The sequence below is a fragment of the Myxine glutinosa genome, chromosome 14, assembly GCF_964187855.1.
Source record: "Myxine glutinosa chromosome 14, kmMyxGlut1.1, whole genome shotgun sequence".
NCBI lineage: Eukaryota > Metazoa > Chordata > Myxini > Myxiniformes > Myxinidae > Myxine > Myxine glutinosa.
Window position 1 is genome coordinate 24,460,602 of NC_136274.1, and position 25,499 is coordinate 24,486,100.

Genomic DNA, 25,499 nt, shown 5'->3' on the forward strand with positions numbered 1-25,499 from the left:
TGATCACTTGTGTTTGAATCCAGGTATGAAACATTTTCTGTCTTCATAACACCTGCACTACTTCGTGTAGGATTTCGCTGTTGTGGTAACAGTGCGGAGTCATAGACTGACCCTGCTCTCCATGTAGCATTCTTGCCACTTTTGCTGTAAACCATAATAATTCCTGAACAAGGCCTTCGCCCAGTTGTAGTCGACTTGCCTCTTCCCTCATTATGAGTGGGCAGCAAGTATTGGTGTGACGTTGATTGGCCAGCAAGATGTGGAACAGGGATGCCGGATGCATCCACAATGATGTTGGGACCATGGTGTTCAGGTCATCCATGGTCCATACCATGAGCAACCAGCGGAATTGTGCACAGCTGTTGTGAAAAGGCACAGCCATTTGTTTGCAGCTCCATGCTGGCTCCCCGCAAGTTGGTGAAGTAATAACATATGTTCCCGCATTTCACAGAGGTTGCAGGTAAAATGTCGTTGTCCTGCAACTTCTGATGTGATGAATGTTCCAAGCCTTCGAACAAGAGTAAGTGATCGCCTTTCTTTCATATGTTGCAGTGTGATCCAGGCAAATGGTCACATAAATTTCCTTGGTGAAGGTAAGCATCCATCTCCAAGTTACACGGGAGAATGTCTTCATCATTCTTTGAGAAAGAGGGTGTATGCCACGATTAACTTCATTTTTTAGCCACAAATTTTCTTTCTTTCTTCTTCCCAATTCCGTTAGCAATCCCTCCAAAATGTGATCTCGTCTTATCCTTATGCTCAGTCATATCTGAATCTGCTTTCCGCACACACTGAATCAGATAGGGTACATCTTACCATGAAATCAGCATAATCATGTATATCTTCCGACAGTTTCACATTCAACAATTTGTTGTTTTTCCTTAACACAAAAAGTTATATTCATTTATATGCGTCACACAAATAATATTCAATCAGGTATGTATTTTATTACTAAACTAAGAATAGCATTGTATATGATTACAATCACAAACGGGAATACCTAATTCCCAACAACAATTTTCCCAAACCAACAAATTAAGCATAATGTATAATTACCATAATTCCTCTCCACTTTTTCTTTTCCCTCTTTTTTTTTTTTTTTTTTTTTTTTTTTTTTCCTAACAGTGTGTCACTCGTGGTGATATGAGTTCATTGATATTGTAATTGACACAACTCATAACATTGTCGTTATGCCATTATCTTAATTCTACTGTTTATGTCGCCATAAAAGTCTTCCTTTTTTGGTTCCACATTTCTTTCCTCATTTGTCACTTCATGTGTTATCATCGTGTTGTTGGTTACCTTATTCAAACACACCGTCACTAAGGCTTTCAAGCAAGCCACCACTAAAACAATTGCCAATATAACTACTAAACCAACAAACAAGTCTGCTACTCCTTGTATATATTCATATCTATGACATAGTTATATGTCGATGACATTTAACATTATATACCAAACTAACAAGCTTCCTAAAAGGTAAATAAAGAAAATCCCTTAATATGTAACATAATCAGATTATTTGTCTTACCCTGATCCCCCTATCTCCCGGGGTTGAACTCAATCCCCTGATCATGGGTGTAGTTGTGATACATTTTTTCACTCATGCTGTATTAATATCAGCAGGTAATTGTATGTCATGTAGGCAAATAAATGTCACTATTCCAAGTAGGAATATCACATGTTGAAAATGTAATGTTTATCAATGCAAGGGGTGTTAAAATGTAATTCAAATGACTGTAAATCATGACTATCATTTTTCTACCACTGAATGTTCTGCTGGGCTGCTAGGTGCAGCCTCATTTTCTGTGGGATCGTCCACCTTAGCCCCATGTGCTTGCTTGCAATGAGAGGCATGAATCCAACTTTCTATTTTGGGTCCATATTTGTTTCTATTCTTATCAATCTCCTATGGTTTATCAATTCGTTCCAAGATACCGCAACCAAAGGTTTTAACCAAAGCTCTACCAAACTATTTCCAATTTGAACAAAAATGCCAGTGAAACAATGATTTGAAGGATTAACTTCAAGGGGTCAATAAATTTATTCTATAGCCAGATCTAATTTTCCCATCCAATAGTTTGCCTTGCCACATGTCATATTATAACACCTTAATAAACCTTCGAAAAAATGTTTCCCATCTCAACAAATTTCCTTGTTACAAATAGCCATGTGTAACTTACGTATTTAACTACAATTTCCTCTCAATTTGTTTGGCCTAACTGGCCGCAAAAGTGGCTGCCAGCATGCAGTACCGTTTTTTATCTACCAAGGAAGTGTTCCACACAAGACCTCTACCAAAATGTTGTTTGTAAAAACAAATCTGGGATTTCTGATTACATGGATGCACACTCTCAGGACATTTTCAGGCTGCTGTTAACAATCCACTACGATGACTTAATTCCTTTACCCACAATCAAATAATTAGTACAAATTGAGGATATTATCCTTATCACATTCTTTTATAGATTCATTATGTTGGATCTAATTTTTTCCAATAATTTTCCACTGCTGTAAGGCGGAACAATAGCTCTCATAAGTCTTAGTAATATCGTACTTAATTTGCCCAGCAGAGAATAATTTATTTACTATCCTTTCTCATCTGTTAACCAGTGACTTTGTTTAAACTCCAGAACTGAAAACCCACAATAGTTCAAACCAGCAAAATTTTCTTTACTCTTTTCCCATATCATCTATGCCTAAAACACATCCATACATACAGCACAATTTATATGCTGATAAAATTCAAGTTTATATATATAAAATCCATGAGCAGAGTATTCTGGGAAGTCAGTGTAAGACCTCTCCCAAATTTGGATGATTTTGTACTTCCTCATTTCCTTTTATGAAGCTCATATCCATAAATAGATGTTATTCTCATATACATTCTATCAAAAATGGAATCCCAAAATTACTCACAATTTTACTATTAATTAATGGCTGCTCATAACCCAGCACATCAAATTTTTATATTCCATTTCCCTTGACAAAAGAGATAATGCTCATAATCAAATTATATTTCTATTTTATTTTACGGATTCTCTGGATATTCAATCCCATCCACATATCCCAATCCCATCCACATATAACTATCCATTTCCAGACAGGCACACTGTCGGTGTCAACAATCTTGTAAGATTGATACACAAAAACACACACACACATGCATTATGCATATTTGTTTGCGTTGGAACCATTATTTACAGATCAGATGGGTGTCAATTTTATTTCAATTTCATAAAATTTGTCAATCAAATTCAAAATGCTTATAGACAAATAAACCAAAAGTCCATTCTTAGAAAACCCTTATGATGTCACATTGAAATTACCCTTTCTGCCTTCACAATAATCTATCCAAATTTTGACTACACACCCATTTGCATGTCAGTCGACCATTGACCTATCAATCGTGCGGAACAATAGTCCGAAATTCCCACCTGATCATCATGTGACTCTTGTTACTTGGTTTGCCAAAAATTGCAACGCAATTGTTCCAAACTTTGTAAATTTAAAATTGCTGTGCCCAAAATAGAAGATCCAATTTTGGCATTTGATCAATTAATTATTAATTTGTTAACAAGCAAAAAGAAAAAATGAATCATTCTTGCTCTGAAAACTTTTCAGACACAAGAATCATCGACAGTTATTCATGTTTGTCCAGTAATCGAATCTGTTGAGGCCAATCATCATTTGGGATTTGCAGCAATGAAGGCCTAATCATTGTCTGAGGTATCGGTCAGCACTGGTACCCTTGATCTTGGTTTACCCTATTAACTTGTCTTCCTTTTGGTATACGGACATCCTCTTTTCCAATGTCCCATCCGTCCACATTTGAAACACCGGTTTCTGTCGTTGTCTGATCTGTGCACCTGTGTACTTGTATTGCTGGGCTGCATCTCTACATTCCTGAGTTGCCACTGCAATCTCTCGTTATCTCCTGAAACACGAAAAAATTCTCTGTACCGTCCTTTTTGGGGAGACAACTGGAAATCTGATGGGACAACTGTCACTTTCGTTCCTAATTTCGAGGGCAGTTGTGCATTTGTCTTCTCCACTGTATCCTGTATCCTTTTTATTTTAAGTTCTAGATCCGTTATCCGTTCTTGCTGTTCCCGTTGTCTGGATTCACCATCCCAAAGATGGAATGCAAGCCAGTCTACCGTTAGATTCTGTCTCTTCCTGGCTTTCAAGCTTTGTTCCAATCTTTCCAATCGACTTCGCTCGAATGTACCATCTCTTGGAAACTCCTCATCATGTCCCTTTGTCCACAAATACCAATTCTCGACCTGTCTTATAGCTACGGCACCATAACGGTCGTACATATGATGTGTACAAGTACCTTTTTGTGGAATTTCTGGTTGTCCTTGTGTATTCTTGCAGGCTCCATTTCCCATTCTGCCTTTTATCAAAGTAGCGTTGGATGTGTTGTAGCTTGTTCCAGGTTCCTCTAAAGCTTCACTCGTACCTCCAGGAAGGATCTCTCCACCTGTTCACACGGTGATTTCCAGAGAATCTCCCTCAGCTGTGGCTTTTGCACAATCCAATCTCACAGATCAGTATTTGCAGATGAGCCGGAGGGTCAGTATGAAATGGGTGAATCCTCAGGTGTCCGCTCTGTTTGACGGGGAAATCACACAATGGTAACCGCACATATATATCTGTATATAAACTCACCACCTTGCTCAATTTTCCCAGGTTGTCTCCACATTGATAATATCTCGCAAATATATCAAAGCTTCTTTCTTGAGACCGCATTTTCATCAATCAAACAATCAATATATTCAATTCAATTTATTCAGTTCAATTTATGCAATTAAATTCAATCAATTAGATTCAATCAATTAACAATTCAATCAATTATTCAATTTCAATTAATTCATCAATATTCATCAATAAATCAAATTAATCATTTTGAATGACTCCTTGCATAAGCCCTTTCCCCAATGATGTCAGGACAGGTCCATCCATTGACTGAGATCGACTCATCGGTCGTCACCTCTGGTTCGTACCTCATGTCAATTGATGAATCACCGTCCTGTCCTAGGGTCATATCTGACATATTTCCCCATTTTGCCTGGTCTCCACAAATTTTCTTTGCAACCACTAAAGGCAACTCATCCTTCATTCGTGAGACAGCCAAAATGGATGGCAGATATTAAAGTTCATTGGAAAAAATATCTCATCATTTTTTTTCTTTAATAGTACCCAAAATCTCTTGGCAATTTAAATTTCGTAAAACTACTGAAATAAGACTGTAAAATTCCTTCAATCATGCTAAATTTTGAAGCTCCATTGCTTGTAACACCCAATTTATCCCATAGGGCTTGAAAGTTCTTTCCCAAGTTCATGCAATCATTCTGCATTTGAACCCTATGATATCATTCATAATAATCATCATGATTTTATAGTCATGGTCATATCATAATCATCTATTTAAAACGAACATTTCCTTTATCACCACAATTATGTGGTATAATCAACAATAGAATAAAACTGTACATAGCAACAGGCTACCTCATGGCCACTCAGTATACCTATTGACAATAAGTCATAACAATATCGAATAATCATTGAACAATTCAAAAATCGCTTCCACTGCTCCAGCCGCAGCATTCGTCATTTTGTTTGCTCATCCGCATGACCAAAACGAAATAAAGGGAGCTCAACCATTACACAGCGCTTTTAATGGCGCATGCCATAGAAACTCAACGCAATTTCGACTCAGCCAGAAAACGAGCAAATTTTGCAGGATGTTAACTGGAATTAGTCGTGAAAATATATCCAAAATACACAAAAAATACACATCCACAAAATAAACAACAAACCCAAACAAACCCAAGGTCGACCCTCTTACACAGTAAATTACATCATTTCAGCATCGTATTGATTGCTGAAATATTCCAGGGTTTATACATACCTTAAAAGAGGTATGCGTGGTGTTGCCCCCTCCCACGTTTATTCCAGGGTTTATACACACCTTAAAAGAGGTATGCGTGGTGTTGCCCCCTCCCACTTTTAATTCCTCATTAAATTACTTATTAAATTACTTATTAAATTACTCATTAAATTACTCATTAAATTACTCATTAAATTATTCGTTAAATTACTCATTAAATTACTCATTAAATTACTCATTAAATTATTCGTTAAATTACTCATTAAATTACTCATTAAATTATTCGTTAAATTACTCATTAAATTACTCATTAAATTACTCATTAAATTATTCGTTAAATTACTCATTAAATTACTCATTAAATTACTCATTAAATTACTCAGTAAATTATTCGTTAAATTACTCATTAAATTACTCATTAAATTACTCATTAAATTATTCGTTAAATTACTCATTAAATTACTCATTAAATTACTCATTAAATTACTCAGTAAATTACTCATTAACTTAACTTACATAGTTTCAGCATTGTATTGATTGCTGAAATATTCCAGGGTTTATACACACCTTAAAAGAGGTATGCGTGGTGTTGCCCCCTCCCACTTTTAATTACTCATTACATCGTTTCCATTTAAAAAAACATCGCTTCTACTGCTCCAGCCGCAGCATTTGTCACTTTGTTTGCTCATCCGCATGACCAAACCGAAATAAAAGGAGCTCAACCATTACACAGCGCTTTTAATGGCGCATGCCATAGAAACTCAACGCAATTTCGACTCGGCCAGCAAACGAGCAAATTTTGCAGGATGTTAACTGGAATTAGTCGTGAAAATATATCCAAAATACACAAGAAATACACAAAAATACACTCCCACACAAATAAACAACATTTATTCCGTTCAACAGAACAAACATTTCCTCTATCATGACACGCATGTCTTCAAAATTATATGACCAAGAGAAAAAGTAAAATTAATTAAAACTGCGGGCAGTGATGATCCGGGGACCATACCGCTCCATCCTGATTGGACGAGTGCGTGCTAGAGTCGTTAACAACGACAGTCCAGATCCGATTGTTCAAAATTTCAACTCAATCGATCGAAAAATGAACGCAGGGATGCATTTTAAAGGTGCAGTGGCACTAACTGAGTTGCCACGAATATGGCCACGAAATTGCCAATATGGCCATCCCAAAATATTTTCCTTAATCAATTGGCTCATAGCATAACCAATCTGCAAGTATTTCATCCGAAGATGTATCTCTCAGGAATTTTAATTAAATAAGTCATTTATAAATCAACGAGTTAATTTATTAAATGATTAATCAATAAATCAATATTTTCCTTGACAGCCACATCACTTGGTCAGTGTCATGTCCAAATATCAGCTTCCTTACTCAAAAGGTGCCTGAGTTAATGTAATGTAATTACTGTAATAAGATTACTGCAATTACTGTAATGATTACTGTAATTACTGTAATTACCGGAACTGTAATTACTGTAATTACCTCAGGTAATTACTGTAATGTAATTACTGTAATGTAATAAGAAATGTAATTAATTAAATAAGTACTTCATTAATCGTTAATAATGAAATAATTCCTGAATTCTCATTCGATTCACTTGACATTCGAATGTCCCCAAAACGTTGGAGCAAAACGTTGCAACAACGAAAGTGAAACGTTGTAGCGACGTTGTGGAAATGTTAGCAAAACCCAACATTTGAATGTTCCCATTCATTCCAACAACAAGTTCCAACAACAAGTTCCAACAACAAGTTCCAACAGCAAGTTCCAACAACAAGTTCCAACAACAAGTTCCAACAACAAGTTCCAACAAGTTCCAACAGCAAGTTCCAACAGCAAGTTGCAACAACAAGTTCCAACAAGTTCCAACAACAAGTTCCAACAACAAGTTCCAACAACAAGTTCCAACAGCAAGTTCCAACAGCAAGTTCCAACAACAAGTTCCAACAACAAGTTCCAACAACAAGTTCCAACAACAAGTTCCAACAACAAGTTCCAACAAGTTCCAACAGCAAGTTCCAACAGCAAGTTGCAACAACAAGTTCCAACAAGTTCCAACAACAAGTTCCAACAACAAGTTCCAACAAGTTCCAACAGCAAGTTCCAACAGCAAGTTGCAACAACAAGTTCCAACAAGTTCCAACAACAAGTTCCAACAACAAGTTCCAACAACAAGTTCCAACAGCAAGTTCCAACAGCAAGTTCCAACAACAAGTTCCAACAGCAAGTTCCAACAACAAGTTCCAACAGCAAGTTTCAACAACAAGTTCCAACAACAAGTTCCAACAACAAGTTCCAACAACAAGTTCCAACAGCAAGTTCCAACAACAAGTTCCAACAAGTTCCAACAGCAAGTTCCAACAGCAAGTTGCAACAACAAGTTCCAACAGCAAGTTCCAACAACAAGTTCCAACAAGTTCCAACAGCAAGTTCCAACAGCAAGTTGCAACAACAAGTTCCAACAAGTTCCAACAACAAGTTCCAACAACAAGTTCCAACAAGTTCCAACAACAAGTTCCAACAGCAAGTTCCAACAACAAGTTCCAACAAGTTCCAACAGCAAGTTCCAACAGCAAGTTGCAACAACAAGTTCCAACAAGTTCCAACAACAAGTTCCAACAACAAGTTCCAACAAGTTCCAACAGCAAGTTCCAACAACAAGTTCCAACAGCAAGTTCCAACAGCAAGTTGCAACAACAAGTTCCAACAACAAGTTCCAACAACAAGTTCCAACAAGTTCCAACAGCAAGTTCCAACAACAAGTTCCAACAGCAAGTTCCAACAACAAGTTCCAACAGCAAGTTTCAACAACAAGTTCCAACAACAAGTTCCAACAACAAGTTCCAACAACAAGTTCCAACAGCAAGTTCCAACAACAAGTTCCAACAAGTTCCAACAGCAAGTTCCAACAGCAAGTTGCAACAACAAGTTCCAACAGCAAGTTCCAACAACAAGTTCCAACAAGTTCCAACAGCAAGTTCCAACAGCAAGTTGCAACAACAAGTTCCAACAAGTTCCAACAACAAGTTCCAACAACAAGTTCCAACAAGTTCCAACAGCAAGTTCCAACAACAAGTTCCAACAGCAAGTTCCAACAGCAAGTTGCAACAACAAGTTCCAACAACAAGTTCCAACAACAAGTTCCAACAAGTTCCAACAGCAAGTTCCAACAGCAAGTTGCAACAACAAGTTCCAACAAGTTCCAACAAGTTCCAACAGCAAGTTCCAACAAGTTCCAACAGCAAGTTCCAACAAGTTCCAACAGCAAGTTCCAACAGCAAGTTCCAACAACAAGTTCCAACAACAAGTTCCAACAGCAAGTTTCAACAACAAGTTCCAACAACAAGTTCCAACAACAAGTTCCAACAACAAGTTCCAACAGCAAGTTCCAACAACAAGTTCCAACAAGTTCCAACAGCAAGTTCCAACAGCAAGTTGCAACAACAAGTTCCAACAAGTTCCAACAACAAGTTCCAACAACAAGTTCCAACAAGTTCCAACAGCAAGTTCCAACAACAAGTTCCAACAGCAAGTTCCAACAGCAAGTTGCAACAACAAGTTCCAACAACAAGTTCCAACAACAAGTTCCAACAAGTTCCAACAGCAAGTTCCAACAACAAGTTCCAACAACAAGTTCCAACAAGTTCCAACAGCAAGTTCCAAACTTAATATTACCTCTGGTTTATATATACTAGGGCGTGCCCGCACGTACGTGCTCGCCGTACGTGCTTGCAAAAAACATGCGTGCAAACAACAACAACAAAACTTTGAAACCACAATCCAATCTCACTTGGTCATCACTCTGTCTATCTCTTTTTGTCTGTCTCTCTCTATGTGTCTGACTATCATCTTTATCTCTGTTTGTCTCTATGTCTCTCTCTCTTTCTCTCTCTGTCTATCTCTCTCTGTCTGTCTCTCTCTATGTGTCTGACTCTGACTATCATCTTTATCTCTGTTTGTCTCTATGTCTCTCTTTCTTTCTTTTTCTGTCTATCTCTCTCTGTCTGTCTCTCTTTCTCACTTTGTCTCACTCTGTCTATCTCTTTTTGTCTGTCTCTCTCTATGTGTCTGACTATCATCTTTATCTCTGTTTGTCTCTATGTCTCTCTTTCTTTCTTTTTCTGTCTATCTCTCTCTGTCTGTCTCTCTTTCTCACTTTGTCTCACTCTGTCTATCTCTTTTTGTCTGTCTCTCTCTATGTGTCTGACTATCATCTTTATCTCTGTTTGTCTCTATGTCTCTCTTTCTTTCTTTTTCTGTCTATCTCTCTCTGTCTGTCTCTCTTTCTCACTTTGTCTCACTCTGTCTATCTCTTTTTGTCTGTCTCTCTCTATGTGTCTGACTATCATCTTTATCTCTGTTTGTCTCTATGTCTCTCTCTCTTTCTCTCTCTGTCTATCTCTCTCTGTCTGTCTCTCTCTATGTGTCTGACTCTGACTATCATCTTTATCTCTGTTTGTCTCTATGTCTCTCTTTCTTTCTTTTTCTGTCTATCTCTCTCTGTCTGTCTCTCTTTCTCACTTTGTCTCACTCTGTCTATCTCTTTTTGTCTCATAATCAAGATAAATTTGGAACAGCCCTTAAACTAACACCAAGCAGATCAATTTTTATATTTAAATATAAAATCATTTTCTCATTAATTCATAATCATAAAATCATTTAATCCGTGTCACCCATGCTATTTATCTAGCAAATTTCGTCAAAAAAAAACACAACAGGTTTTAGTTATGGCGGGAAAACTGAAAAAAAATTCTCTATTTAAAACGGGTGTACACGATTGTACACGTGTACGGACCTTACCGACCCGGCAAACAAATCGCCTCATGCACATCAGTGGTGCGTTTCTTCGTGGCGCGTGTCAGAAGAATTACACAGCGCAGGAAAAATACGTATTTACAGAAATCGTTAAAAAAAACTCGGATAATCGCTAAAATCGTTGTGGCCGGTGTACCATATTGGAAATATATATATATATAATTATAATTCCGTTTCCCGGTTCCCTGTCGCTCGCCAAGCGCCGATCAAGTCAAGTGCTTCGAACAAGTGCAAAAAAAAAGTAGTACTTTATCCGTGTGCTGGTGGGTAAACGAGTGTACCGGCCTTACACGTCCTGGAAGCAGATCGTCCCATGGTGCACTCATGGCACGATCTTGCTCCTAGTTCATGGTAAGGCTTCTAATAACCAGCGTCGAACTGGCGCATCTATTTACACAGCGCAAAAATACGTTACACTCCTCGGATTATCGTTACGTTACCTATATCGTGGTATCGGTGCGTAGGGAAGTCCAACACCACCTCCTCCACCATGTATGTACAAAAACTAAACACAGGTTCGTATTTCATAATGGACAATCCCCAAGAAGCCATGCTTACCTTGGCGATGTCCACTCGATCCACGTACGGTAGCCACCAAGTTGTCGTGGAAGTGTGTTTGGGACTCGAGACTCCAATGACCGGAAACAGGTTTACAAAAGATCAAGACTTTATTAACTACTAGTTCACTTGTTTCAATATAATAAGGAACTACAATACCATAACGAATTTAGTAATTCAAGTCGTTGGTTCTTCCTCATTGGCCGGTGCTCTCCTGGCGCTGCTTTCCCATTGCATACTCGTTCGTCCGTCGGGCAGATGTTCTCGTGGCAAGTCCTCCTGACTCAAAGTTTGCTCTTGCTTATATGGGCAAATTGGAGTTAATCCTCCGTGCGCTGAATGTTAATCCTCCGTGCGCTGAAGCTCCTTGGTCATCCACAACCGCCTCCCTGCTGGGGAGGTTCTTCACCCTCTTTGCATCCCGATGTCCAAAAACAAATAGTGCGGGCTTGGGAATGTGTGTTAGCCCGGGGTCGTAATAAAGGTGGACAAAAGGACTCCCAGCTTCGACAGAGCGAGATACATTCCTGACATTCTTACAACCACCTGCTAGTACCTGCTTCCAACCAATGAGTTATACTGAGTTACAATCAATGAGTTACATTTCCACAGTCACCTTGAATCTGTTAGGCAGTTGATTGAGGTTCTTTCTCCACCATTCAAACAATCTTTCGCTGAAATCTTGGATCAAGTTTCCTCTTGCGGCCACGTCCAGGGAGGTTGGGTACAGTGCCATGGGCCTTAAACTTCCTGATAACATTGCGTACGGTGGACACAGGAACATGAAGGTCTCTGGAGATGGACTTGTAGCCTTGAGATTGTCCATGCTTGGCTACAATCTTGTCTGACCTTTCAGACAATTCTCTGGTTTTCTTTCTTTTCTCCATGCTCATTACGATACACACGGTGACACAAAACAGCAGAATGACTCCTTTTCTCTATTCAAACTGGTTGAATGAGTTATTTTTATATGGCAGGCGCCTGCAACTCACCATAGGTGAGTTCAATTCCAAATTAAAGGAGAATCACCTGCTTGAAATTTAATTATTTCTAACAACTTCTAAAAGGTGTCAATAATATTGTCCGGGTCATTTTAGGATTTCTGTGTTTAACAAGCTAAGATTTAGTAATTTCTTCAGCTTTTTTGTTTTGTTCCACTGGAAATCAAAGAACTACAAATGTGGATACCAAAATATTTTAAAATTTCAACAATTTTCTGGACGAAATGGTGCATTATTTCAAAAAAAGTGCAAGGGTGCCAATATTTTTGGCCACGACTGTACATTTGCTCCATTACATATATACAGACTTGGCATTTAATATGGAATATTTTTTTGTGGGGGTGAACTTACTTTTCAAGATGTCTTAGAACCAAAAGTTCATTGGAATTATGTTGAAATTATTCTAGTTTTGTTAATGTGACCTTTAAAAGAAACAAAAACCACATTTGACATTTCGAAACAAATAAATTGATCCTTGAAAGTGATGTAAACTGATATCGAACCCAATTCATGGACAGTACTGTGTTAAACTTCTGTACGTTTTCCAGAAGTATCTCTTTATTTTGCACATTAGCCCAATTTTTTTTTATAACAAAAACAAAAGTTAAATTACGACTGGGATTACGGACAGTAAAATTACAGTTCAGTACTTCGTGTAACCCCCACGAGCATTCAGGAGAGCACGTACACATTGAGGCATGCTGTTCATGAGATTTGCCAAGGTTTGGACAGGAACCGCTTGCCATGCAGCGACAATAGCCTGCTGCAATTCACGCACAGAGGTCGGCTGCTGGTCCAAGTGGTCGATTTGACGCGTTAATTCTGCCCACAAGTTCTCTATCGGATTCATATCCAGGGACATGGCAGGCCACTCCATATGCTCTACACCACGGTCAGCAAGAAAGTGTTTGATCATGTGAGCACGATGAGGCCGTGCATTGTCATCTTGGAAGACAAAGTTTCCTCGAAAGACTGCACGAGCAAATGGAAGCAATGTTTCTTCCAGAATGGCTCTGTGCTTGAACTGGTTCAGGTTTCCATTCAGAACAACCAGGTCAGTTTTGCCCCCTGCATGAAAAGCAGCCCAAACGGTCACCCCACCACCTCCAGCTTGGACTCTTGGCACTATACAATCTTTGTTGTAGGCTTCATGCACTTGTCTGCACACTCGGACATGACCATCTTGACGATAGACCAGAAATCTAGACTCGTCACTGAAGATCACGTGATTCCAGTGTCCTGGCTGCCATTGACGGTGCTCTCTGGCCCACTGCAATCGGCGCTGGCGGTGTTGTCTGGTCAGGCGTGGCTTTCTCAGGGGACGCCTGGCACGATAGTCTGCTTGAACCAGTCGTTGGTTGACTAGCATTCTGGATACAGGCACATTTGTCAGTTGCTGCCACTCAGCCCTAAGCCGATTAGCTGACTTGGTACGGCCATTGCGGACTAACCGGTGCAGCTGGCGATCATCCCTCCTTGTGATTCTGCGGGGACGTCCTGGCCTCGGTATTGGAGTAGGGACACCCCTCTGAGCATTTCGTTTCAGGATCTTTGACACCTGACCTTGAGTGATGCCATACTGCCGAGCAATAACACGCTGTTTCATGCCGTAATTTCGTAAAGCCACCACTCCATGACAAACAGCATTGTCGAGTTGACGGACCATCTCCAGAGGAAGCGGCAATAACTTTTGGAGATGTGCAGCAGTTGTTTTCCACTAATACAGAACGCAACAAACCTTGTATACCCGACTGTGAAGCCAATCATCAAATGCACCTGTCCGTACATTTTGCCACGCCACCTGTGATATAATCCGGTTGTTGACTTCTTGCTGCGACAGACAATCAGTGACATGGTTCTTTTAACAAATAAATCACCAAAGTGTAACAGAAACTCACCAGATTGATATACTGAGTTAAGAAAGTAAACCCAAGTCAAGAAAAAAATAATATTCCATATTAAATGCCAAGTCTATATATATATATATATTTATCGGGCATTGTTAGCGGGTGAGTGGCAGTAAAAATAATATATATATTTTTTTTTTCTGGCATTACTCCATGGACCGGTAGCTGTCCTTCCACAGACTGGCGGTTAAGAAACTGTGGTGTGTAGATATTATATATGGTCATAACAAGGATTTGATTTGTGGTCTCTGTGTGCCGCCACCTCCCACAAACTTAATTATTCTCTCTTATTTAGATCGGTTTTGTACAGCCTGTCCATCTATGAAATTGCTGCCCCCCCCCTCCTTTATGGCCCCAATGAATGATTTCCCCCACATTATCTCCTTTTTTTCCTTGTCTTCTTTGACTGACCTGCTTGTCTCCTTCCACAGCAATTGAAGGCCTTAAGGTTCGTACAGACGGCGATGTATTTGCTAACCAAGGGGATGGCAATGTGGAACTTCGCTGCTCCTTCACTGGGATTGAGGTACGGCTAGCACCTGCTGAGCCTCCACATTTTTGTGGAGTCATGTCAATTCATTTTTCGTCGATTCATTTTTGGCTCCAAATCTCTAGAATTTTCTCATCCTTCTTATCCTGTATTTATTTCCTTTGGTTCATCACCTTACTGTGGTGATGAGCCACATTAAGGTGATGTACCAATTTTTGATGATGTACCACAGTACCAATTTTTACTCAGATTTCACTTAGAGTATATGTACAGAATAATATAGACGGTCTTACCTCCACCAGGACCGTCTTACCTCCGTCCGCCGTCTTACCTCCTTACCTCCTCCCCTCCTCCTCACCTCCTCCTCCTCCTCACCTCCTCCTCCTCCTCACCACCTCCTTGCCTCCTCCTCCACCTCATCCCGCCTCGTCGCTCCGCCGTTCGCCGCCTCCTCGTCGCCACATCCTCGTCGCCGTCGTCCTCCGTCGTCGTTGTCATCACCGCTCCTCGCTGCTCATCTCCACCTCATCCTGCTGTCTCGTCCGCCTTCGCCTCTTACCTCCTTAGCTCCTCCTTACCTCCTCCTCGTCCGCCATCTTACCTCCTCCTCTTACCTCCTTCCCTCCTCCTTACCTCCTCCCCCCTACCTCCTCCTCCTTACCTCCTCCTCCTAACCTCCACCTCCTCCTTTTACCTTCTCCTCATCTAACCTCCTCGTCATCCACCATCTTACCTCCTCCAGGCTGAACAGTTTACGTTTTCTTTCCCACCGATAGGCCAGATGTGGATCCGGCCCTGAACCACAATCGAATGGACCTCAACCAAAAAAAATTGGTAATCATTACTTTAATAAAAAAAAAAAAATGATGAAAGAGGGAAAAATGCGATAGTGAAGATTATTAATTGGGTAAAGGAAGACCCATGACGCACAATGTAACCTACAGTATGCAGGCAAAGATGAGAGGTAGGGGCTGTGAGCGGAAAGGGGTGATTGATGGATATCAAAATTGACTCGATCTTCGAACGAGTGCTGGCAAACTACCCAGGTGTATCATGAATACCTTTCAAATTCTTCCAACCCCCCTTATGATCATTCTCACTTTGGAATTGGTGTGCACCAAACACTCGTCTTGGCTTTTTTAGATTGTTTGAGATATTTGGTGTATAACCTTTGACCCGTAATTTACGCACTGGTCCAAGACCACACCAGTCTGGGACTAGGGCCTAGTTGAGCTTTAGTTTTGCTCACTCTTCAATCAGTATGCATGGACACCGATGGACAGTCTTGGTGTAGAAACTTTGTCCGATTGTAAAGTGTGTGGTCCGTTCGTTACGTCTCGGGGTTTTCATCTGTGCCCTAGGCCTTCTGTGCTTGTACACAAAGCTCAACACGACTTCATCCTGACACGTGTGTATGTACTAGTACCCGACTGCAAAGCCGCAATGAGCTGGCGAAGCCAAAGCCTCTTGCCACTATTTTACCCATCACTATGGCATCAGTAGGTTAGGTAGTTGGTAGTAGGTAGGTGTAGTAGGTACTGTACCTGGTAAGACTTGGTAAACGAGAAGAGCAGACAGTCCTCCCCAATACCTACATACAATAAATGTCACAAGAAGCTTAAGGAAGTAACTATACGATGTGCTAGCATAGGGCCTATTTTAAGAAATTTTAACTGGGCTTAATATACGTTTTCACAGTATGTGTGTAGTCTTCTAACTTCAGTCGCTGTCAGGACTGGTTCTCTCCGGGCACTGCGGCTTCCTCCACCAGAAGAAGTTAGCTTGCAGTAAGATCAGTGCCGACAGATCAAACGATAGCGCCGTTTCAACGGCAATGTGTGACTGTCGTTAATCAAACCATGTCGATGGCGCTGATTGGCTGACCTAAGCTGATCGCTGATTGGTCAGCTCACAAAATTTCGCAAATTCAGACCTAAAATGACACCGTTTGCCTTCTGGATGAGATTAAAATTGATAAAATTTACTTCTTGATTAATTCGGTGAATTCCGTCAACTTCGGATATTTCCGGCCGTGAAAAACTACCCCCTACGGCCGCGAGATTTCTAAAAAATAATTCTTCGTCAATTTTAGAATATTTGACGCTGTTTTCAGCCTCTGAAACGTGTAATAAGCTTATATAATTTTTTTTTTCAAATGCTCAAATCTCATTGGTTCCGGTGTTTGGTGACGATTTTCTTTGAAGATAACGAGGTTGGTCTTAAAGTATTTTAATTACAAATTAGAGGTGCATAAGATTGTGAATCAAACAAAGACAGGTGAAACAAACTCCTATTGAACTTTTTCGCAATTTGTTTATGCATACTTCCGCATCCGGAAGATGGCGGCCTTCATTGAGTGATTTGGTTTCTGAAATATTTTTTCAAATGCTCGAATCTCATTGGTTCCGGTGTTTGGTGACGATTTTCGTTGAGGATAACTGTTGTGATTGGTACTACGTACTGTGTAGTGACGTAGGGGGGCGTGGCTGGGGTGGTTAATGGCGGCTCGTCATGATGGCCGTGTGCTCTGTGAGAGCTTGGTATCGTCTTTAATAAACGACTTGATTAAACGAGATTCCTGAACTTACTACAATAACCAGGCCCGTGTGGGCCGAGGTTGGTCTTAAAGTATTTTAATTACAAATTAGAGGTGCATAAGATTGTGAATCAAACAAAGACGGGTGAAACAAACTCCTATTGAACTTTTTTCAATTTGTTATGCATACTTCCGCATCCGCAAGATGGCGGCCTCCATTGAGCGATTTGGTGCGTCACAGCGTCGGAATTCTCAAGCCAAGGGATCCAGCATAATCTGGTTTTCAACATAATACGTACGCGTTTATTCACAACACCGGCTTCCCCCACTATTCTTTAGATGGACACAGGATATGTTTCATCACCAAAATATTGGGTAAGTTGTTTAAAAATGGCACTTTTTGTTTTTCGACACAGGATAACGTATTTGGGAAGCTGAAAAGTATCCGCAATAGTACAAGATAAAGCCAACATTTATATTTTTCAATCGATAAGTTCAAAGAACTATAGAGGAATTGATAATATAAATTTTTTTAAAAACCATTTGTATTTGTATTGAACAATGAATTTTTTCCCATTTCACAGAACATTGTGAGTATCTGTTCCTTTTGTTACGTGGTCCCCTCGGTGAATACCTGGTCTCGGTGACCCCCGGACCGTGAGAGGAACTCCGCCAGCAAGCTGTATTATATATGCGCTTTCGCCACGCAATCCATATGAATTTCACCCAGGAGACAACTGATGTTCAAGGATATATTTCCAATGGTAATGATACCATACAATTTCAATGACCCAACCACGGAGATTTTCCCCGAGCAATCAACAATACACAACCATCAACAATATTTCAATGACACAACCACGGAGATTTTCCCCGAGCAATCAACAATACACTACCATCAACAATTCCCCAGCCACAATCAATTCCCTATGAGTAAGATGGCCATCTTATACATGTGTGTCCCGGTGAGTACTCACGACACCCTTTTGGTCTCGGTCCCGCACAATGTCTCTGGGCCCCTCCTGACCAAGATGATGGTCGCCGTCGCCGCTCTCGGGCGGTTGAACGAACCCCGGGTGGACGTTTTTCCACCGGGCAGGTATCGTACCAGGCACCGAGGCTGCAGCCCCTCGTGGCCACGCGAAGCGGATACGGTAGAGCGAGCCAAACCCCACGCCGCTTGCAAGGCGCGTTAGGCCCCAACGTGCGACCCGCACGCGTCTGTTTGGACGGTGCCGCGAACGAGGCCAGACGCGGGTTCGATGCACGGCCCCACGTCAACTTGACGTCTCCACCGGGCAGGTACACGTTCCGGTAATTCCTCTCGCCAGCCAGGCTTCAGAACGCCGCTGTTCCACGCAGCGCAAGGTCGATCCCACCTTTTGTCGGAGCGGGGCGAGGAAGAATAATACTCGTCCTTTTTTCCTCGTGTCTTTTCCTCTTCCGTTTCCGGTCACTTCCGTTTCCGGCCCCTCCCTCAGAAGGGCTCCTGACCCTCCAACCACAACAACTACACAACAACTTAATATACTACACACGGATAAGCAAAGACCTGAATGGTAATTCACATACATTCACATAAATAGTAACACTCCCCCCCTTCAAGAAAGAAAGTTTGAACCCAGCGAAAACTTTCTTTGCCGGCCAATTTGGAGAAACAAACCAGATAACTCAACCCCCCCCCCACATTATCCGTTCCCCCCGGGCACAGTTATCACTTAAAAATAAAGCAACCAAAATTTCACCACAACCCCTCCAGATTACTCCCTCTGGACTAAGTACCAACAACGACATTGTCCCTGCCAAATCAAACTCCATCTCATGACCCTCTGACTTTGACCGTCAGTTTCTTGGGAATGAAGGTTAAGGGGTTGATCAAAGATCCAAAGTTAAGCAACTCGATAGCACTTTTTTCGGGAGGCCAAGCCGAGTATTCACTACATGGATGCCTTTAGGAACGCGGAGTTCACGGTTAGTCCGTGCAGGAAAGTTCTCTACATGGGCGCCTTGAGGAACGTGGAGTTCACGGTTAGTCCGTGCATGAAAGTTCACTACATGGACGCCTTTAGGAACGGCGTTCACGGTTAATTCGTGTAGGAATCTTGGCTCGGCGGCTCCGCCGCCTTCAGTGCTTCAACTTCTCAGAACTTCCCTAATAATTAGGGTGGGACCACTGGTCCCTGTAGTCCCATGAATAGCGGTCTCCTTCTCGGCCACTACCAAAACTACCGCCCAGTTGTCCTCTCCTGTAGACCTCTCGACGCCTACGAAATGCCTTCCCTACTGTTATGGTCCGACCCTCCAAATCCTTGCCATTCCAATTCTTCTCTGCCTCTCTGGCGTCTTTTGTGCTGGCAAACGTGACAAAGCCGAACCCTCTTGACTGTTGCGTTTCCCAGTCTCTTACCAACCGCACTTCCACCAGCGGCCCATATCTGTTGAAGACAGAGGTCAGAACTTCTTCCTCTGTTTTGAAGTTCAGTCCCCCTACAAATAACTTGGCACTTTTGTCGCCATCCCGAGCTGGTGTGGTGTTATTTTCCCTGCTGGGCTCTTTACCAACCCTCAGGTTACCATAAACTTTACCCCCGGCCAAATCATTCCCGATAACCACAGATACACCCTCTACAGGAAGCGTGGCTTGTAACCCGACGGTGACCGGTCCTGACACCAAATCGGACTCCAACTGGATGACCTGAAGGGGAGCACTAACACCGCCCCCGATCCCCTGTAAACGAACACTATCCCCCGTTGCCGTCTCCTCGGACCATGGCAAAATGCCTTCAAGCATTAAAGATTGATGGGCCCCTGTGTCCCTCAATATCCTAACCGGTCTCCGGTTAGTCGAGGCTCCATCCAGTGACACAAACCCCTCTGAAATAAATGGTTGGTAACCCTTTTGATGGCGATTTCTTACGCTAGCCATCGCATTCGGAGTTGTAATAGTCGGACTCCGCTCTGGGTTGTCCCTTTTCATGAGGTAACAACTGGACATCAAGTGTCCAGGTTTCTTGCAAAACGCGCAAGTAGGCCCGGAGGAAAAACTCGGGGTCTGCCTCGGGCCCCCCGAACTATAAGTTTGTCTTGGGCCCGCATCCCTCTGATTTCGAACCGGTGGGGTATCATAGTTGTCCCCATAATCATCTCGAGGCCGCCGCCATGTATGGTCGTTCTCCGCACCTGCTGTTCCCCACCTCCCCTGCGGAGATCTAGGCGAGGAGTTAGGTTCGTGGACCCCTATTCGGTGGGTTAAGGCATAATCATCTGCCATGGTGGCTGCGTCCCACAACTTTGGTACCTTCTTTTACTGCAGATACACTTTGATGTCCTCGTGGACACACTGCTGGAATTCCTCCACCAGGATCAAGTCCCGCAATGTCTCGAAGTCTTTCCCGACTCCTTTTGACTCACACCACCGATCAAACATGTTTTCTTTCACTCTGGCAAACTCCACATGGGTCTCACTCTCCCTCTTCCTGGCATTCCTGAATTTTTGCCTGTAAGCTTCCGGAACCAACTCATAGGCTTTGAGGATGTGCTTCTTCAGTACCTCATAATCTGCACATTGGTCCATTGGTAGCGCCGAATAAATTTCCTGAGCTTTCCCCACCAGCACACTTTGCACGAGTATGGTCCAGGCCTCCTCCGGCCAGTTTAATTGTCGAGCCACTTTCTCAAAGTGTGGAAAAAATTTCGCGACTTCTTTTTCACTGAACGGTGGAACCAGCCTCACATGTCTGCCCACATCCCAGGTTTTCTGGTTAGGTGTCGACCCCGTCAGCAAGGGTGGTGCCTCTCCCCGTTCTCTCATTAACTCCAGCTCCTTGAATTTGATTTCTTGCTGAAGCTCCATGTCACGTTCCTTTAATTCCCTTTCCGCTTTTCTCTCCTCTGCTTCGAGTTCCCTTGCAGCTCTCCGCTCCTCTGCTTCTGCTTTCCTTTCCTCTGTTTTCATCCTTTCCTGGAGTTCTCGTTCCACTCTCCTTTCCTCTGCTCTTTCCTTTTCTGCTTTCCTTTCTTCTTCTGCTCTTTCCTTTTCTGCTTTCCTTTCTTCTTCTGCTCTTTCCTTTTCTGCTTTCCTTTCTTCTTCTGCTCTTTCCTTTTCTGCTTTCCTTTCTTCTTCTTTAATCCGTTCCTGGCTCCGTAATTGCAACTCCAGTTTCCGGAGCTCAACATCTTCTGGTTCTTCGGGTAGCCACTCCCAGGCTAACTCGTCCCATGTTCCTAATCCCACCATAGATTGTATCACCGTGGCCTGCAACTCTGCCTTCCTCAAATTAGTTCGGACCTCCAAGTTAAAATGTTTGGCCAATTTCAAGAGGTCCGACTTTAGCAACGCTCGGAACTGTGCCTCACTCGGGGTTACCCCAAAGTTCTGTGCCACAAACGCCATGGTGCCTATCGTTAACACCTGTTAACCTCCACCCAAGACTTTACCCCAATTTCTCAAAAAAAAATTTACCAATTAATAATTAATTAATAAATTTTAATTAATAAAAAAATTATTATTTTATTATTTTATACAATTTTAATTCCCGGACGGGCCCCCAATTCTGTTACGTGGTCCCCTCGGTGAATACCTGGTCTCGGTGACCCCCGGACCGTGAGAGGAACTCCGCCAGCAAGCTGTATTATATATGCGCTTTCGCCACGCAATCCATATGAATTTCACCCAGGAGACAACTGATGTTCAAGGATATATTTCCAATGGTAATGATACCATACAATTTCAATGACCCAACCACGGAGATTTTCCCCGAGCAATCAACAATACACAACCATCAACAATATTTCAATGACACAACCACGGAGATTTTCCCCGAGCAATCAACAATACACTACCATCAACAATTCCCCAGCCACAATCAATTCCCTATGAGTAAGATGGCCATCTTATACATGTGTGTCCCGGTGAGTACTCATGACACCCTTTTGGTCTCGGTCCCGCACAATGTCTCTGGGCCCCTCCTGACCAAGATGATGGTCGCCGTCGCCGCTCTCGGGCGGTTGAACGAACCCCGGGTGGACGTTTTTCCACCGGGCAGGTATCGTACCAGGCACCGAGGCTGCAGCCCCTCGTGGCCACGCGAAGCGGATACGGTAGAGCGAGCCAAGCCCCAACGTGCGACCCGCACGCGTCTGTTTGGACGGTGCCGCGAACGAGGCCAGACGCGGGTTCGATGCACGGCCCCACGTCAACTTGACGTCTCCACCGGGCAGGTACACGTTCCGGTAATTCCTCTCGCCAGCCAGGCTTCGGAACGCCGCTGTTCCACGCAGCGCAAGGTCGATCCCACCTTTTGTCGGAGCGGGGCGAGGAAGAATAATACTCGTCCTTTTTTCCTCGTGTCTTTTCCTCTTCCGTTTCCGGTCACTTCCGTTTCCGGCCCCTCCCTCAGAAGGGCTCCTGACCCTCCAACCACAACAACTACACAACAACTTAATATACTACACACGGATAAGCAAAGACCTGAATGGTAATTCACATACACTCACATAAATATGTAACACTTTTAAAAATATTTTTCGTTTCATTTCTCTGTCTCTTCCATCTGTGGGTCACGTGGTTTCCTCCCTCGTGTACGACTGTTTCCTTTTTCACGTTCAGCCCATCCTTAAAGGTCGAGCAAAAAAGTAGCATGTCAGTGGGTTTGAGCGTCTGATATCAAGAGAAGTATTTGAAGAAGAAATTGACTTTAGCATTGAGAGTACCAACAATCGCATTGCTTTGCTCTATTTTAGTGATGCAAATGATGCTGTTCATTGTTTATTGGTCTGTTTCCTGTTGTGATGACGACACACGAGTTGCCCGTATGATCGTTCTGTGCCTTTTGTTTCTGCTGCAATGTTTTTAAAACTCTTCTTGGTATAACAATGCCTATAGTACACGGTGTTGTGTCATTGTAGTGCAAAATTTGCTACACTAGTGGAACCAATGTTTTTTGGAATCCTTATACCCTAGGCAACAAGACCTGAGTTGGTTCCATTTTTTTCAATGGCGTCTTTGGCGGCCATTTTGACTTTCAAAATGGCCGCCATTTTTTGCAATTTTGTATGTATCTTTTCACATAAAACACTTTGATTAACCATTTTTTCTGGCATTTATGTCATTCCTTGTATAGTACTTGTACAGCTACAGTCTCGTATTCTGATACATCTGGGGGAACTTGTTGATAGACAGCAAGAGCAGTCCCATGGAATGTGTTCCGTCCATCAGCTGTGTCTACCTTGGCATCTATGTTATCAGCTGAGCATCTGATTGGCAGATTTTTCAACAGTCCTGGAGGCATGTAAACGCCATTGAATTCATTCATATTCTCTTGGACTGTGGTGGCAATCTTTGAAGTGATCTCCTTTACACGTTGAGATGAAACACCAACGCCACTCTGGTACAACATGTCTATGCCTCTGCGACTGCGGTGTGCATGATGGCTATGGAGTGAAAGTCCAACCCCTAATGGCATTTCAGTTGTGAACCTGAAGGTTGAAGTTGAGGACTTTGGCTGATATTGCACCTGCTGATCAGATTTGAACTGCTGGATGATGTGCTGTCCAATAAGTGCACATGTTCCATTTATCTTTTCATTGCGTGATTGTGTTTTGGTGGTGGCTGCTCCCTGGAAATTTGAAATTGCACATTTGAAATTGGCATGAGCAACGTCAACCAAAGGTTCAGGAGTTCTCTCTTGGCAGAATACACAAAGTTCGTAACTTGTGCATTGCTTCTTAGAAGGCGGCTCTTTAAACGATGACATTATGCGGCGGTGAAGCTGAAATCCAACTCGTCTATGAATACCTGTAAGATAAAAAAGAATAAAGCAAATGTTCATATTTCTTTCATTATTGTAATTATAGTTATCTATGTGGAATTTAAGACTGTAGAAATTAGAATACATACAAAATTGCAAAAAACGGCGGCCATTTTGAAATTCAAGATGGCCGCCGAAGACGCCATTGAAAAAAATGGAACCAACTCAGGTTTTGTTGCCAAGGGTATATAGATGCAAAAAAACATTGGTTCCACTTGTGTAGCAAATTTTGCACTTCCATATAATAATTCTACATAACACCATGTACTACTAGCGGGGAGCGATCCATGAGTTGGACTGTATGTGTCGGAAGGATACGAGGACCTTCTCTGTGGTGCCCGGTAGGGTCCACAAATAAGTCATGGGATTGAAAGTGGCTTCTACCCTGAACTCTAGGTGGGCTTGGTGGAAATGTAAGGAAGCATGGGTATGGCAGAAAGTCGTTTGGTCCATCATGCTAGTGCTTTATCCACACCAGAATTAATTTAATTTTCCTCCATTATTCCTATTGCGTTGATTTGACAGAATATAAACTCTGAATATTACTCTACAACATCGTACATGTCGAACGGGTTTGTCCGATTGTGATTTCTCGGCAAATTGCATCTGTTGTGCCGTTGAAAGTTGTCAGCAGCCATTTTGTTTGATCCGAAGCTGTTGCTTAGGAGCCGTAAGCCTCTGAATCTGAGATGCTCTTGGTGTTGAGTACAGAATATGACGAGTGTTCGACCGTGCATACCCATTGGGGACTTCATGCAGCGTATCTTCAGGTTAGGGCAAGGGTCCTCAAAAGACGGTGTTCAAAATAGTGTTCAAAATAACAAATTCAATTGAAATGAAGTTGTTCCTCAATCATAGACTGAATCATCGCTTGCACAATCTGTTATCATAATTGTTGACGACATATTTACCCTGTGCTCGCAAAGCGAAAAGCAGGGTTAGGCATTCGGTTGCGGCCATACGTGTGGAGTGCGTGTCAGCATTTTTTAAATTCAATTTTTCAGCAACTGTTGGTCCGATGAACACAAACTTTTACCAGAGGAGCACCTATGCCTGTATAATTTTTTATTCATAATTATGACATCATAGGTCACGTGGTACGGACGCCATCTTGGAAAAACGTTACGTCCCTATATCTCCGAAACCGCTCAATGGAGAAAACTGTGACAAGGCGCATTGTCAAGTACTCTCCATGGGGAATAAGATATGTTAATGATGATGTCATCTGTGCCTTAATTATGACATCATAATTCGACAAGTACAACGCTTGATCTAATCGGTATGAAAATTATTTTTTTCTGAAACTAATGAACACGAAATTTTGACCAAAAGAGCACCTCCTCCTGTAGAATTTTTCAATGATAATTATGACGTCGTAGATCATGTGGTACAGACGTCATCTTGGAAAATCGAAAAATGTTGCAATTCTATATCCGAAACTGCTCCATGGAAAAAAATTGAA

The 25,499-nt window shown here is 42.0% G+C and overlaps 1 protein-coding gene across 1 annotated transcript in view; it reads left to right on the plus strand.

The window, feature by feature from the left end:
• Positions 1–25,499, plus strand: part of LOC137439503 (nectin 1b) — a 66,504-nt gene that overhangs the window by 23,309 nt on the left and 17,696 nt on the right. The window contains exon 2 of the mRNA XM_068135302.2: positions 14,634–14,728. Within this exon, the coding sequence (XP_067991403.2) occupies positions 14,634–14,728 (95 nt within the window). The remainder of the gene's footprint in view (positions 1–14,633; positions 14,729–25,499) is intronic.